Raw genomic sequence first — 13672 nt, 5'->3', positions numbered from 1 at the left:
CGATAACGACCAAGTGACATGCAAGACAGACGCGACGTGGCACAAGGAAAAGCTCGTAGCAGGACTAGGGTGGGTGTTCTCGGGCCCGAAACTCAAATTTCCCATCAGAGGATCGATGTGTGAAGCTTCGATAGGCTCCCCTCTAGTTGCAAAGGCTTCTGCAGTCAGATCAGCTATGTGTATGGCGATCAATTTTGAGTTAAGCTCTCTTGAGGTGCTCTCCGACAACTTAACGCTCATCCGAGCAATCTCCGGCATCACTCAGGCTAAGGAAATCATCGGTATTGTGAAAGACATCCGATCGATTTCTTCTGAGTTTGCATCAATCTCCTTTGCGCATATCTCTCGTTCTCTGAATGTGGAAGCGGATAATCTCGCAAAAGAATCTCTGCGTTTTTCATATCTTCTGTATTGAACCCTTGGGCCTGGACTTTATTTGGCCCATCCCCCTACCTATTATTATTAATGAAGTTTTCAGTGACAAAAAAAAAAAAGCTATTGTAATTTATTTATTCACACGATCAATAAAAACTGTACAAAATGAATCATGTTTTGTTTGGGTTTAGGGTATAGAGTTTAGGTTTATAGTCTAGTTTTTGGGTTTAGGGTATATAATTTGGGTTTAGGGTCTAGGATTAAGGTTTAGGGTATAGGGTTTGGGTTTTAGGGGTGTGGATTTGGGTTTAGAATTTAGGGTGTAGGGTTTAGAATTTAAGATTTAGGGTTTAGGGTTTAGCTGGAAGCGTTAGCGTCGTTAAAATTAGTGTTTTTATTTTTTGTAGCTATTTTTTATTTAATTTAATGTTTTTTAATTAATAATGTATGTGTCACTTTGATTGGTTCTAAAGGGTGTGGTGAATTTAAAGGTTCACCCTATAGGGTGAACCTAAGTTCTGTCCTCAAAATATCTACGTTCAGTTCTCATAAAAGAATTACCCGTCTGACTACCAAAAAAAAAAGAATTACCCGTAGAGATAGACAAAAGACGAGCACTTAGACCATGTTTATCCCATAAAACCTTTACTGGGTTTCTTAAATTTTTTTTTTTTTTTGATTAAAAAAAAAAGTGCACCAATCGCGGATCGCCACGTGTCCGTGGGTCCCGCAAACAGTACAAAACCCCAACAATAGTCGATCCTTAACCTAGAATTTTTGTTACCGACTTTTGTGTTTTTGTGGGACCCCTTCTCCTAAAAAACTCCCTAATCACCCCCGATAAACTTGCCCTTATGGACTGCGTTAGATCTAAACACCAATCTGGAAATTTATCCTCTCTTATCTCCAGGTTGAGCCTTTTTCTTTCATGGTGTTCCTCTGATTTGCTTTGGCAGATAGCCAAGTCCCTCAGAATACTATGTTGAGTGACTAAGAGTCTGTTGTAGAGACTGTCTTCGTCCTCATCATTTCTCTTGTTTTAAAGCAAATAAATAAGTTGCTCTGATGGTATATGGCAACAAGGTGCGCAAAGAAGCAATATGTTGACATCATACCCGAGAAAAATACGTCTCATAAGCAGATAGTCAGGGTATCCTTAGGGGATAAGAACTCAGGGTATTTTCACGCGATCACCAAGGGACGTCGAGCTCGAAACAAAATGACAGTTATCGAGGATGCAGCGGGTACAGCGTACTATGAAGAGGAACATATTGCGGGACAGATAAAAGAATATTTTTCGGGCATCTACTCCTCGGACTTCACGACCACCGGCTTAGCATCTACTGTCGAGATAGTAGGATCAGCCATCTCACCCTCTATCGCACCTGATACAAACGAAAGTATTTGTTCCATCCCTACAGCTGCAGAAATAAAAAATGCTCTCTTTCTCATCCATCCGGACAAGGCGCCAGGGCCAGATCTTCTTCCATTCTAATTGGAGCACTATTGGACCAGCTTTGATCTCAGAAGTACAGGCAGTCTTCCGGACAGGAAGCTTACCACCGGTTACCAACATCACGTACGTTCGTCTCATTCCGAAGATAACAGGAGCGAAGCAGGTATCCGACTATCGACCGATTGCGCTGTGCAACGTGTCCTAAAAAGTCATCACGAAGATACTCTCACTGCGCCTAAAGCCTATACTACAGGACATCATCTCTGAAACGCAGTCAGGCTTTGTGCCCGGAAGAGCCATCTCGGACAACGTTCTCATCACACATGAGATTCTCCACACACTTAAGATGTCGGAAGCGGAAATTCATTGTTCGATGGCCGTCAAGACAGACACGAGTAAGGCCTATGATAGGCTAGAATGGCACTTCATTGAGACAGTCCTGAACCGGTTCGGATTTGCAGTACCGTTCGTCAACCTGATCATGCAATGTGTGCGATCCGTCTCATACTCCTTTCTCGTCAACGACTCGGTACACGGCAGGATTATCCCATCTAGAGGAATCAGACAAGGCGACCCCTTATCACCATACATCTTCATCCTATGTGGAGAAGTACTCTCGGGGCTTTGTCGAAGAGCACAACGGAGTGGGCATATGTCAGGCCTTAGAGTGGCAACGCCGGCGCCTCGACTAAATCATTTGTTATTCGCAGATGACACAATGTTCTTTTTAGACACTGATGAGAGGAGCTTCTCTGCCTTGTTAGACATCTTGAATCAGTATAGAATGTCGTCTGGTCAGCTGATAAATGCGGCCAAGTCCTCTATCTCCTTCTCGGCTAAGACCCCGCAGGCAATTCGACAACGTGTTAAACAACACCTTGGGATTGAGCAGGAAGGAGGAGTAGGGAAGTACTTAGGACTACCATAACATTTCGGACGACGCAAGAAAGACCTCTTTACAAACATCGTAGATCGCATCAGACAAAAGGCGGTTAGCTGGGCCTCAAAGCACCTCTCAAGCGCAGGAAAACTTGTCATGCTGAAGGCCGTACTCACACCGATCCCATCCTATGCGATGACCTGTTTCGAGTTACCAGTGAGCTTATGTAACCGGATACAATCTGTGCTCACGAGGTTCTGGTGGGATGCTTTGCTAGACAAGAAGAAAATGTGTTGGGTGGCATGGGAAGTAATCACAACACCAAAAGCGGCAGGGGGGCTCAGAGTACGTGACATTCAAGCTTTTAACACTGCCCTACTAACGAAACAGGCGTGGCGGATTGTATCTAAACCGGACTGCCTACTCTCCAAAATCCTTCGCGCCAAATACTGCAGCAAAGCGTCGTTTCTTCAAGTGGAACCACCGAAAACAGCCTCTCCCGGGTGGCGAGGAATTCTAAAAGGAAGAAACTTGTTACTGACTAATCTGAGTAAAGTCATAGGCGATGGGGAGAGTACGAGAATCTGGAAAGGCCTTTGGCTCAGTATGTCGACCCCGATGAGACCTCTAGGACCGGTATGTGAAGAGAACCAGGATCTTGTGGTCGCGGACCTTCTCTGCCGAGGCAGCTTAGAGTGGAATGTAACTGGAATAGAAAGCCTCCTGCCTCAGTATCTGCCTAACATCATGCGCATTAAACCAAGTGTGCTGGGAGCTCCAGATTCCTTTGGTTGGCTAGCATCAAAGTCGGATATCTACACAGCTAAGTCGGGGTACTATGTTGCAATCACAATGGATCAAACAGAACCGATCCCTAACCAAAGCCTCTACCAAGCTATATGGAAAGCTAAAATATCCCCAAAACTTCAATTATTTCTCTGGAAAATAGCTAAAGGAGCTCTGGCCTTGGGGGAGAATTTAGCAAAGCGAGGACGTCTTTCCAACGTAACATGTAGATACTGTGGGGAATTTGAAACCATTGACCACATCTTCCTACACTGTAGCTTCACCAGGCAGATATGGACAGCACACTGTTGGAAACTGAATTTCAATCCATCAGACTGTGCATCCTTCAGTGAAGCCTTCATGGCCTCGACGAGTCAGATCAACCTCCCACCGTTGGGAGTGACAGGAAACTTATTCCCGTGGCTATGCTGGGGAATTTGGACGGCGCAAAACTACCATATTTTCGAGAGCAGAGCTTCTCTACATGCGGACATCATCTCGAGATCAATCAAAAACGCAAGGGAATGGACGGAAGCCCAACCGAGCTCGCCTTCACCTCCACTTGGACAGAGCCAAATGAATACTATACCAGCAGGAACGACATGTATGATTATTTGCTGTTCTGATGCTGCATGGCAGGCAACGACAAACAGGGCAGGCTGTGGTTGGATATTCACGGATCATCGCGGCGAACGTTTACTACAGGGGACTGCAACCTTTGATCACACAGCCTCTCCAATAATGGCGGAAGCCTTAGCTGCAGACATTCTAACACAGTAGGTTGAGGATTATGAAGAATTGTTTCCTCTTCGGACCAGCTTTCCTCTTCGGCCTTTCTTATAAGTTGAACGCCGATTACTTCAATCAAGAGTGGAAATCCAAAGCAACGTTTCAATGTTTGCAACCCCCATCAAGTGCAAAACAAATGCAGACCAAACTTCCCCAAACATGATAACTGAAGCTTTAAAAGGTGAAGGTAAATCTAGAATAAGAGAATTGTTGTTATTATACCTTTTGTAGATAATCTTCATGCTCTTATGCAATCCTACCCAGATATTTCCGCTCCGTGAGAAGGGACTTGGCATCTTCATCTCCCAACGGTTTCAAATGATAAGTGGGACCAAAACTCGGAAACTCAAACCGAGAAGTCACCAGAACATTGAAATCCTGTATGTTAATCTGAAATTTCTGAAGCAAGGATTCTGCTCCTTGCCACACGTCATCCAGCACCAATAATATAGGACCCTCTTCTTTAAGTTCCTCAAGCAGTTTTCTTAAGCCATCAACCGCTTGAGAATCGTTATCAAATGTTGGTGCTTCGTAACCGTTGTGCTGTAGTAAAGTCTGTACGATGGTCCTGAAGGTAGAAACCCTTGACACATCGCAAAAGAAGATATGCTCGAACTTTTCTGCCAATTGTTGGAAACTACATGAGAAACTAGAAACAGAAATTCAAGAGAGAAAATAATTAAAAAAAAAAAAAGACTCTAATACCTATGATCTCGTCATCATGGCAAAGCTGAGTAACCAATGTGGTTTTCCCACACCCAGGAGCAGAAACTACGAGACTAACCACATCATCATCATCATCATCATCAAGGAGCTTCTTCTTTACCTCCATCAATTGCAAATCCAAGCCAACGACAACCTTATCAAGCTTGGGCACCGAACAAAGATCCATGTAAACAGGCCGAGAAACACTCCAGCCGTCGAGCTTCTTTTTGATGCTTTTGAGATGACTCTCAATGGCTTCCCTCGTATCCTCAGGCAGAATATAAGACAGCCCCGGCGGCACAGGAGACGGCATGGCAGAAAAATAGTGGATTCCCTGTTGATGCATAATCAGCCGTTGGTTCCGAAGCATAATAAGCTGAAGTTGAATTTGACAGAACTTGAGCATCTTCTTGTTGATTTCCTCTATTTTTCTTGTATATTTAACTTTCGAGGGTAGGTTCCACCGCTTGACTTGTGAACACTTCCGAACCAGTAAACGAGCTTCATTTATTATATTATCGAGATCCTGTAATTCTTCAGCACGTTGCAACATTTCGATCTCCATGATTATCGGAAGCATTTTCTCCATCGTCGATGCGAGCTCCATATACACAGATTTGAACGACACCACCAACTTAGCCTCTTCAATCACGGCTTTCAGGAGCTCAGAGACCACAGCTCCTGCAACAGAACCTACTCCCACACTAACCACATCGCTCATTTCTTCTCTCAGTTTTTGTTTGTAGAATTTGAGTTTAGCTGAACATTTACTGTATGTATATAGACTGAATCCTCAATCTACCAACTAAGCAACTTTCAACACGTGCCATTAAAATTCCACGCGTTCCGTGCAATTACATTCTCACAATTATTGAATGGACACATTAAATTTCCACTCGTTCCGTGCAATTACATTTTCATTACGATGGAAAGGACACATTAAATTCCACGTGAACTGTTGCCCTGTAATGCATTCTCATTGTACCTAGTACTTTTCTACGTTGATTTTGCCAAAGATTTGTTTGTATTCACACGTGATTGACCCTACTTTCTGATTCCAACGTTAAATTTAGCCGTTCCTGCTTGCCGCACAAATTACCACCAAAACTGCGTTTGGCGTTTCTACCGCAACCGTCCGCATCATCAAGAGGGTACGTATTTGAAATATGATGGTATATATTGTTATATTGATACTTGGTTTACTTCGGTTATAGTTGGTTAGATAAAAGTTTTTATGAGGTTGTTTATAAGCCTGTGTGAATCTCTTATACATGCTTTTGACTGTCTTCTTCGGGGACGTCTTCTTTGATGTAATTTCAAAACTCTCTTTTCTTCATTATGTTATGTGTTATGGTGTCGGAGTTGTGAAAGCTCAGCTTTCACTTTCTTCACATTCAAGCCTCCGCCCCGCTTCATTAAGTCGTTGAACAAATCGCTGCAGCTTGGATTTCTTCGAACTGTTCGTGGTGCAGACGTTTGTGCATGGTTTTTTATGTAACCCTTAATCATATAAGAACCATGAGCATATGATGGTACAATGGTATACGTACTTCAACTATATATTTCTAATCACGTTGCATACATGTTTTGGTGATTCAAAAACGCTTGACGACTTCTACCTCTACATCTATGCCAACGGATACCAAGAGCTTAATCGTACAAATCACTGAGCATTTAATTTTTCTATTTCTACGAGCTACTTCTACAATAATATTTTAAAATTTTGATCAATGTTATATATGTTACCACATATGACTTTGCATGAGGGTATAGAAAGATCTGTAGAGTCGCCATAGATCCAACCATCCAAGTCGTCATAAGGGAGCTCTTTTGGTTTCTTGAAGAAAAAGTAAAGTAAGATGATGATAAGGCAAAAGATATATAGGCAAGCATGTAAAAGCCATTGGAAAAGATTATTTTTGTTTATAACTGATTTACACACTCTTGAGCTAAAATTTATTTATACACATACCCATGCTATAAACCAGTACAGTGTTGGAACTCGTTTTTGACAAAGTGGTGTGGACCATTTTTCCGATGAGTTTTTCGACGGAAACGTCTGTCGGAATAACCGGAATTTGGGCACGATGTAATCGTCACCGTGAACACTATGAGTTAGTGTATTTGTTGGTCAAAATCAGAATTGTTTTGAATGAGAAATGGAGGTGCAAAGTGAATGATATAAAAAAGCTTGTAAAGCTTTATATTTGGCTAAGTATAAACACTAAGCATATGTATCACTTTGGGTATTTGGGTTTGAATATTGATTTAATTGATTAATTAGACTTTATGTCAATTAGTCTATATTAAAATCTTATTCTTAAAATATTTTTGTATTTACTTAAATGTAGAATATAAACCCAATAAAGTATATTGATGGATTTTGATTTGGTCAAAAACCTCTTTATGACTTGAAAAAAAGAAACGTACAAAAGCTATGAATTAAGGAATTCAAATTCCATTATTGCACTTAAATGGTACGTTTTGTTGACTCCATAATGACATAACGTGTCTTCATTTTTCTATATAAAAGGAGCACTTGTGTTAACTCATGTAATATAAAAGATACAACAAGTGTAGTAAAAATATTTCTCCCATTTTGGATATTTGATTCTTTAATTTTGTGTTTTCTCTTTTTTTTTTTTCTGAGATTATACACAAAACTAGTTTCGTCAGGCTTCTGATAGAGTGACGCAAATCAGAAGATTTTTTGCAGTTGTATCTTGGGACTCATTACATTATCAAACCGTCGCCCTACGGGACGTATTTTGAGTTAAGGAAAGAGATAATATCTCGCCTCTGCAGTTGAATCATTTTTTTCTTAATCTTTGGTATACTTTTATCAATTTTATTATTTACAAGTTATTCATAGTTTATATAATACGGTCCTATCATACAGTGTATCAAAGAAAGAGTTAAACTGCTTCTGTTGCACTTGTACCGCTTTTACGTCACCAACAGCCACAACCGCACCGCTTCTATAGTGTCTCTATAATTCAAATGCAAAATTAGTGTGTCGTGTAGATGTTAAACTGCCATGAATGGATGGGAAGAACAAGTACGGAGTATGCATTGTTTTACTAAATCCAGATAACCATACAGATCTTTCTGTTTTACATAAAATGACAAAAGAGTTGCTGTAAATGATAGTTTGGGCAGTTCGAGTAGGGATCATGTTATGTATAAGGCAAAAGCAAATCCAAGATTAATGTATTCATGTGAAAATCTTGATGTTATCATAAAATGAGAAAGAGAGAAATATTGCATATATGACCATGCAAAACAATGAAACAAAGTCGATAACCAAAAAAAAAAAAACAATGAAACAAAGAAAATATTACAAAAAATTCAAACTGTAAGATAAACTATAGAACCTGACTCGCGTTTATAAAATACATGTTATATTTTAGCCAAATGTTAATTTTATTGATACATAATCATTTTTAGATAATATAATTGTGAGTTCCAATACAAATAAAAACGGATTAATATATAGTTGATAGATATAGAAGTTTAACATATATTTACAATTTTATTTTTATATAAAATTGTTATATATTTTACAAATTTTAACCCGTCAGATGATATTTTATTTATCGATTTAAATGAAAAATTATTTTTATATAAACAAATTTTCATTCTTAGTAAAATTAAAGTAAAAAATATAACTAACCATCTTTTCAACAAGTTTATTCCATAATTTTTCAATTTTTCACTCATTCTAATTACATCATTAATTATTTTACCATAATAATACATCGCTAGGTGTTTCACCCGTCCATGCGGGCTTAAACATTTTATAGTTACTTATTAATACAATCATTACTAATTAAAAATTATAATAATAAATTATTTACGTTTTCTAACAAATTATAATATATATTTTCATTTGAAAATTATTACGTATAAAAATTTTAATATTTCTTTGTACATTATATTCATTAATAATAAATAAATTTTAAAAGTAACTCAATATTCTCTTTTCAATTACTTTTTAACCTTTTTATTAAAATATATTTTTAATATAACAGCACAATATATATATGAATTATCTTTTTATTTTAAAATATGTATTTTTAGGTTTAGGATAATAATTATTATTATTAATTTTAATCATTTATCTAATTAAAATAATTTAAATTCGTTTTATTTTGTAAATAATTTATATATTTTAATTATCTAGGTGTTTTATCCACACATGCAGACTTGATATTCTTATGAATACTTATAATTTATGTTTTATTAATTTAAAAATCAACTTGATAAGTTATTACTTATGTTTTCAAAAAGTGTAAATACAACATCAAATTATCTATATATATGACAAAGTTTTTCCTCAAAAGATATGATTTTTATTGAATGCAAAAAAAAAAAAATATATGATTTTTATTGTGTTAAAATTTTAAAAACATTCACATATTAGAAATATGTTTCGTAGCCACAGGTGCGAGCTGAATAATTTTAAAATATTTATAAATAATATACCATCAATTCAAATAAATTATTATTCATACGTTTAAAATATTTAACAACAAATCAAACAACATTTTTTTTATATATACAAAGTTTTTCATAATGATATGATATAAATACTTATAGTCCATAAAATCAAATTGAAGACATTTATGCATTTAAAATATTTAGTAATAAATTAAATATTAATTTTTTATATTGGAAAGTCTTATGGTATAATAAAATTATATTTTATCGCGTGGATTAAACTTGAAAACACTCATGTATATATATATATATATATATATAGGGATTGAAAAAAGATTTATGATGTAAAATAATTTTTTGGTTTATACAATATAAATTATTTTGTTATAGTACTATTAGGAAATCAAGGAAATTCGTTTTTAATTTATGGTTAATTATATATTAGCAAATCTAATGATTCATTAAGGTTAATAAATACTTTATAATATAATCTAAATGATTTTAGATAATTATAGTTATCAAATTAATGATAATACTTATATGGATTTATCTTTATTTTAAAAAAAAAAATATTATATGAAATAATTTTTTGGATAAACAATCTAAACTATTTTTTTTAGATTTTGATAATTATAAATTCGTTTCTAATAATGGTTAATTATCTATTAATAAATTTTATTATTCATTAAGTGTACTAAAGACTTTAGCCGCTCTAACTTTTAACGTGAAATCTCGAATGCGAAAAATCACTTCGCCAGTAATAGTATAGATATGTTTATTTAGATGTTAACCAACCATAACTTTGTGACAATAATCAAATCTAGTTAACAAATACTCACAATAACCCTGTCATGAACTAAGCCGGTTGATGACTTATGATCTATTTAAGGGTCTTATTGTTCAAACGGAGTTTATCAATATTATGATTACATCCGGTTTATCTTACTTTCAGTCGTTATCATATTTGACTTTGTACTAACGATTTGTGTTTCTTGGTTTGCATTGCCAATACGTATTGTACCTCTTATCATAGTTTTTTTTCTCTTATCATAGTTTGTATAACATATAGGCCTAGGCGTAAACCGGGTACTTGGTCTTTTTACCCTACTCGCTACTTGATTTGACTTGTGCTGAGTATACTTGATCCGATCAAGTGCTTAGTAATCAAGTACTTGCCTATATTTTTAATACTTGCAAATTACTTGGTAATACTTGATACTTGTTTATTTAGGTTTAAAAATTTAAAACTAAATGTACCAAAACTGATAAGTACAACTAAACATGGAATACATACTTTTATTTTTTCATATACTTGTTACTTTATTCAATCAATTCAAGTAATTTGATTTAGTGTGTGTATATAACCCTTTCAAAATAAGTACTTATAATATAAAATACTTAAAGAATAATATTTTAAATTTTTATTACAATGTCAGAAGTAACACAAGTATTTTAATAGGTCATATATATTTTTAGAACCAATAACAAGTAATAAAACAAGTAACGGGTCGAGTATTAGAAAAAAATCGTAATACTTGATACTTGACTTGTACTTGCAAGTTGTAAGTATTGCGGACTTGCTACTTGACTTGACAACGTTAAGTACTTGCTTTTCAAGCCGAGTACGAGTCAAGTAGCAAGTATTGACCGAGTAACAAGTATCAATGGGCTAGCAGATATTGTAGATTTGTGTTTCTATTCCATATATATATACGATGTAAAAACATGTATTGTTTGATTTGTTTTTTTTTCCTAAACCAAACCATATCATATCGCCCAAACCATTTCTTATACCAAATAAATAAATTTACTAATTCCAACTTATGGGCATGACTAAAACAAACATAACAACATTGAAACTTCACATTTTTGTCATATAAGTACTACTAGGTGGATGCCCGCGATTTCGCGGGTTAAATATGTTGTAACAATAAATTTATTGTAACTTTCAAATTAAAATATGTTTTTTTATCATTATGTGTTTTTTTGTTAAATACTTTTCTAAGAATAATTTTTTTTGAAAAAAGATAATATGACTATTTTAAATATTTTTTGATATTTTGTTTTGATAATTTTACTAAAATTAGTTATATACAATATTCAAGATTCAGTTTTTAATAAAATTACTTAATTTTTGAAGGTATATAATGTTGAAAATTTTGATTTTAAATAATTTATAGCTAAAGTTTTATGTCTTTAATAAGCTTACAAAGTTTAAACAATATAATTGTTACAGATTCTCTACATATTCATATCCAATCACATAGGCAAATAAAACTACTACATCAATTCCATAAATTATTTTTGAAATATTTTATATAGTTTATAAATACAAATATAAGGCTTTATATAAGAATATAAAATTATTCTATCGATTTTAATAAACTTTTTTATTATATTATGTAGTTTATAAATATAAAAATCGATCAAACATCATTACTTTTTCTATAGTTTTAACAATTAGTTACCATAATAATTATTTGTAATATTATGTAGATTATTTGGTAAGTGATATTGACTGTTTATAGACTTATTTTTTTCTTTTTAAATCTAATTAAAATAAATAAAAATTAAAAATTATCAACCATTCAATTTATAACATTTTTAAAGATTTCATCAATGATCGACACATAAGAAAAAAATCTCTTAAGTAACTTCTCAATTAATATATAGTAGGATAGTAGGATAAAATTTTAAAATAGATTGTATAAATTAACTTAAAAGCTTTTATAGATGGCTTACAAATTTTTATAATAATTTAAATATATAATAAGCCAAGATAAATAATTTTATAAATGTTTTTGTAATTTTATAAAAATATTATGTGAACTTTATAAGACGTTAATAGTTATTATAATAGTTTATATAAAATATAATGCTTTAAATAAGAATATAAAACCATTATATTGATTTATATAAACTGTTTGTTGTTTATTATTTTATGTATTTTATAAATATAAAAAATTGATCAACATTATTACTCTTTCTATAATTTTAACAATTATTTACCATAAATAATATTATGTAGATTATTTGGCAGTGGTATTAATTGGTTACAAATTTACTTTTTCTTTTTGGTATTTTATATTCAAAAATGATGCATCATAATACTATGCTAAATTCTTACGAAAATGTGTGCACGGAATTTTGATAGCTTGATGACTAATTCTAACGAGAGTAATTGGTGCACAAACACTAATTTGGTTTCTACCCACCATTTTACCGTGTCATTTTACTTCCCATTATACCCTTAGCCCACTACACAAGCCTACCACATAGCTTCTGCATGCATCAGTGAAGTGTTCATTTTATCATCTGGTTTAAACAATGCTATTAGATAGATGTGGGTATAGGACTAACAGTGTCTGCTGCTTTTCGGGTGATGCAAATTCTAGAGAATCAAGAGTCTCATTAATTCGATAGACATCTAATAACCATCTTCTTTCATATCATCAATTTGTCTCCAATGCCTTTGGTTTTGAATCACCAGAATAAGAAATCAACAGATTGAGTATCGTCTATGTTCTCTTTTCCTCTTTGTTTTCTTAGCTTTTTTTGTTCTTGTCTTTCGGTTCCGAAAATCTTTATAATAAAAATGAAAAAATAAAGACATCATCTAAGATTCGTTTGAAATGTTTCTTCTCTCTTATTATTTTCTTTCTTACACCGCAAATGATTTTTACCAAATTGGATTCAAATTAGATTTTATTGTTTATTGAATTTATTTTGTGTATTTAATTACTTTTCTTAAAACTTTAGTCATTGATGATATATCTTTTTGGGGGAGTTTTGAAATTTAGTTATCTATACATCCAAATCATATGAAATGCTAAAATGTGTTTGGTTGCGTAGATGATAGTTGTACCGTTCCAAAGTAAGAGCAGTTGATGAAATCTCTTCTCAAGCAGCTAAAATCGAAGCCGAAGCCGAAGAGGAGGCGGCCAAGTTCATCATTTTATTTTCGCTATGGTTAACATTATGCTTGATACATAATTTATTAGATGATATATTTTTTGTTGCCCGATACATGTTTCGTTGTAGATACCTTGTTATTTTATTATGTATGTTATTGATTCTTGTAACATGTTATACATAATTATGATCATTAGAAAAACATGTATTATAGTTTGTTACCTAACACATCATTTATTAGCTAATACATCATTTCTTACTTTGTGCTTTTTTGGTATATTGTTTGTTAGATGGTATATGATTTGTTATCTGATAAATGTTTTTGTAGG

At 33.9% G+C, this 13672-nt stretch overlaps 1 protein-coding gene across 7 annotated transcripts in view; it reads right to left on the bottom strand.

Moving 5' to 3' along the window:
• LOC106305887 (probable disease resistance protein At5g66910) overlaps window positions 1-13672 on the bottom strand; it is a 31716-nt gene that overhangs the window by 12894 nt on the left and 5150 nt on the right. For 6 of the 7 annotated variants that reach the window (XR_001263082.1, XR_001263081.1, XR_001263083.1 and 3 more), the window contains exons 2-3: window positions 4992-5712; window positions 4509-4906 (exon numbers count right to left, since the gene is read on the bottom strand). Coding sequence is in view for 3 of the 7 variants with exons in the window: in XM_013742302.1 (XP_013597756.1) it covers window positions 4533-4906; window positions 4992-5712 (1095 nt within the window). In the remaining 4 variants the exon portion in view is untranslated. Of the gene's footprint in view, window positions 1-4270; window positions 4356-4508; window positions 4907-4991; window positions 5713-13672 lie in introns of those variants that run through there. The other variant, XM_013742304.1, reaches the window with a different exon arrangement.

Source organism: Brassica oleracea, chromosome C7, assembly GCF_000695525.1.
Source record: "Brassica oleracea var. oleracea cultivar TO1000 chromosome C7, BOL, whole genome shotgun sequence".
NCBI classification, from domain to species: Eukaryota; Viridiplantae; Streptophyta; class Magnoliopsida; order Brassicales; family Brassicaceae; genus Brassica; species Brassica oleracea.
The sequence above is the reverse complement of the archived record's forward strand: the minus strand, read 5'-3'. Positions and strand labels throughout refer to the sequence as shown.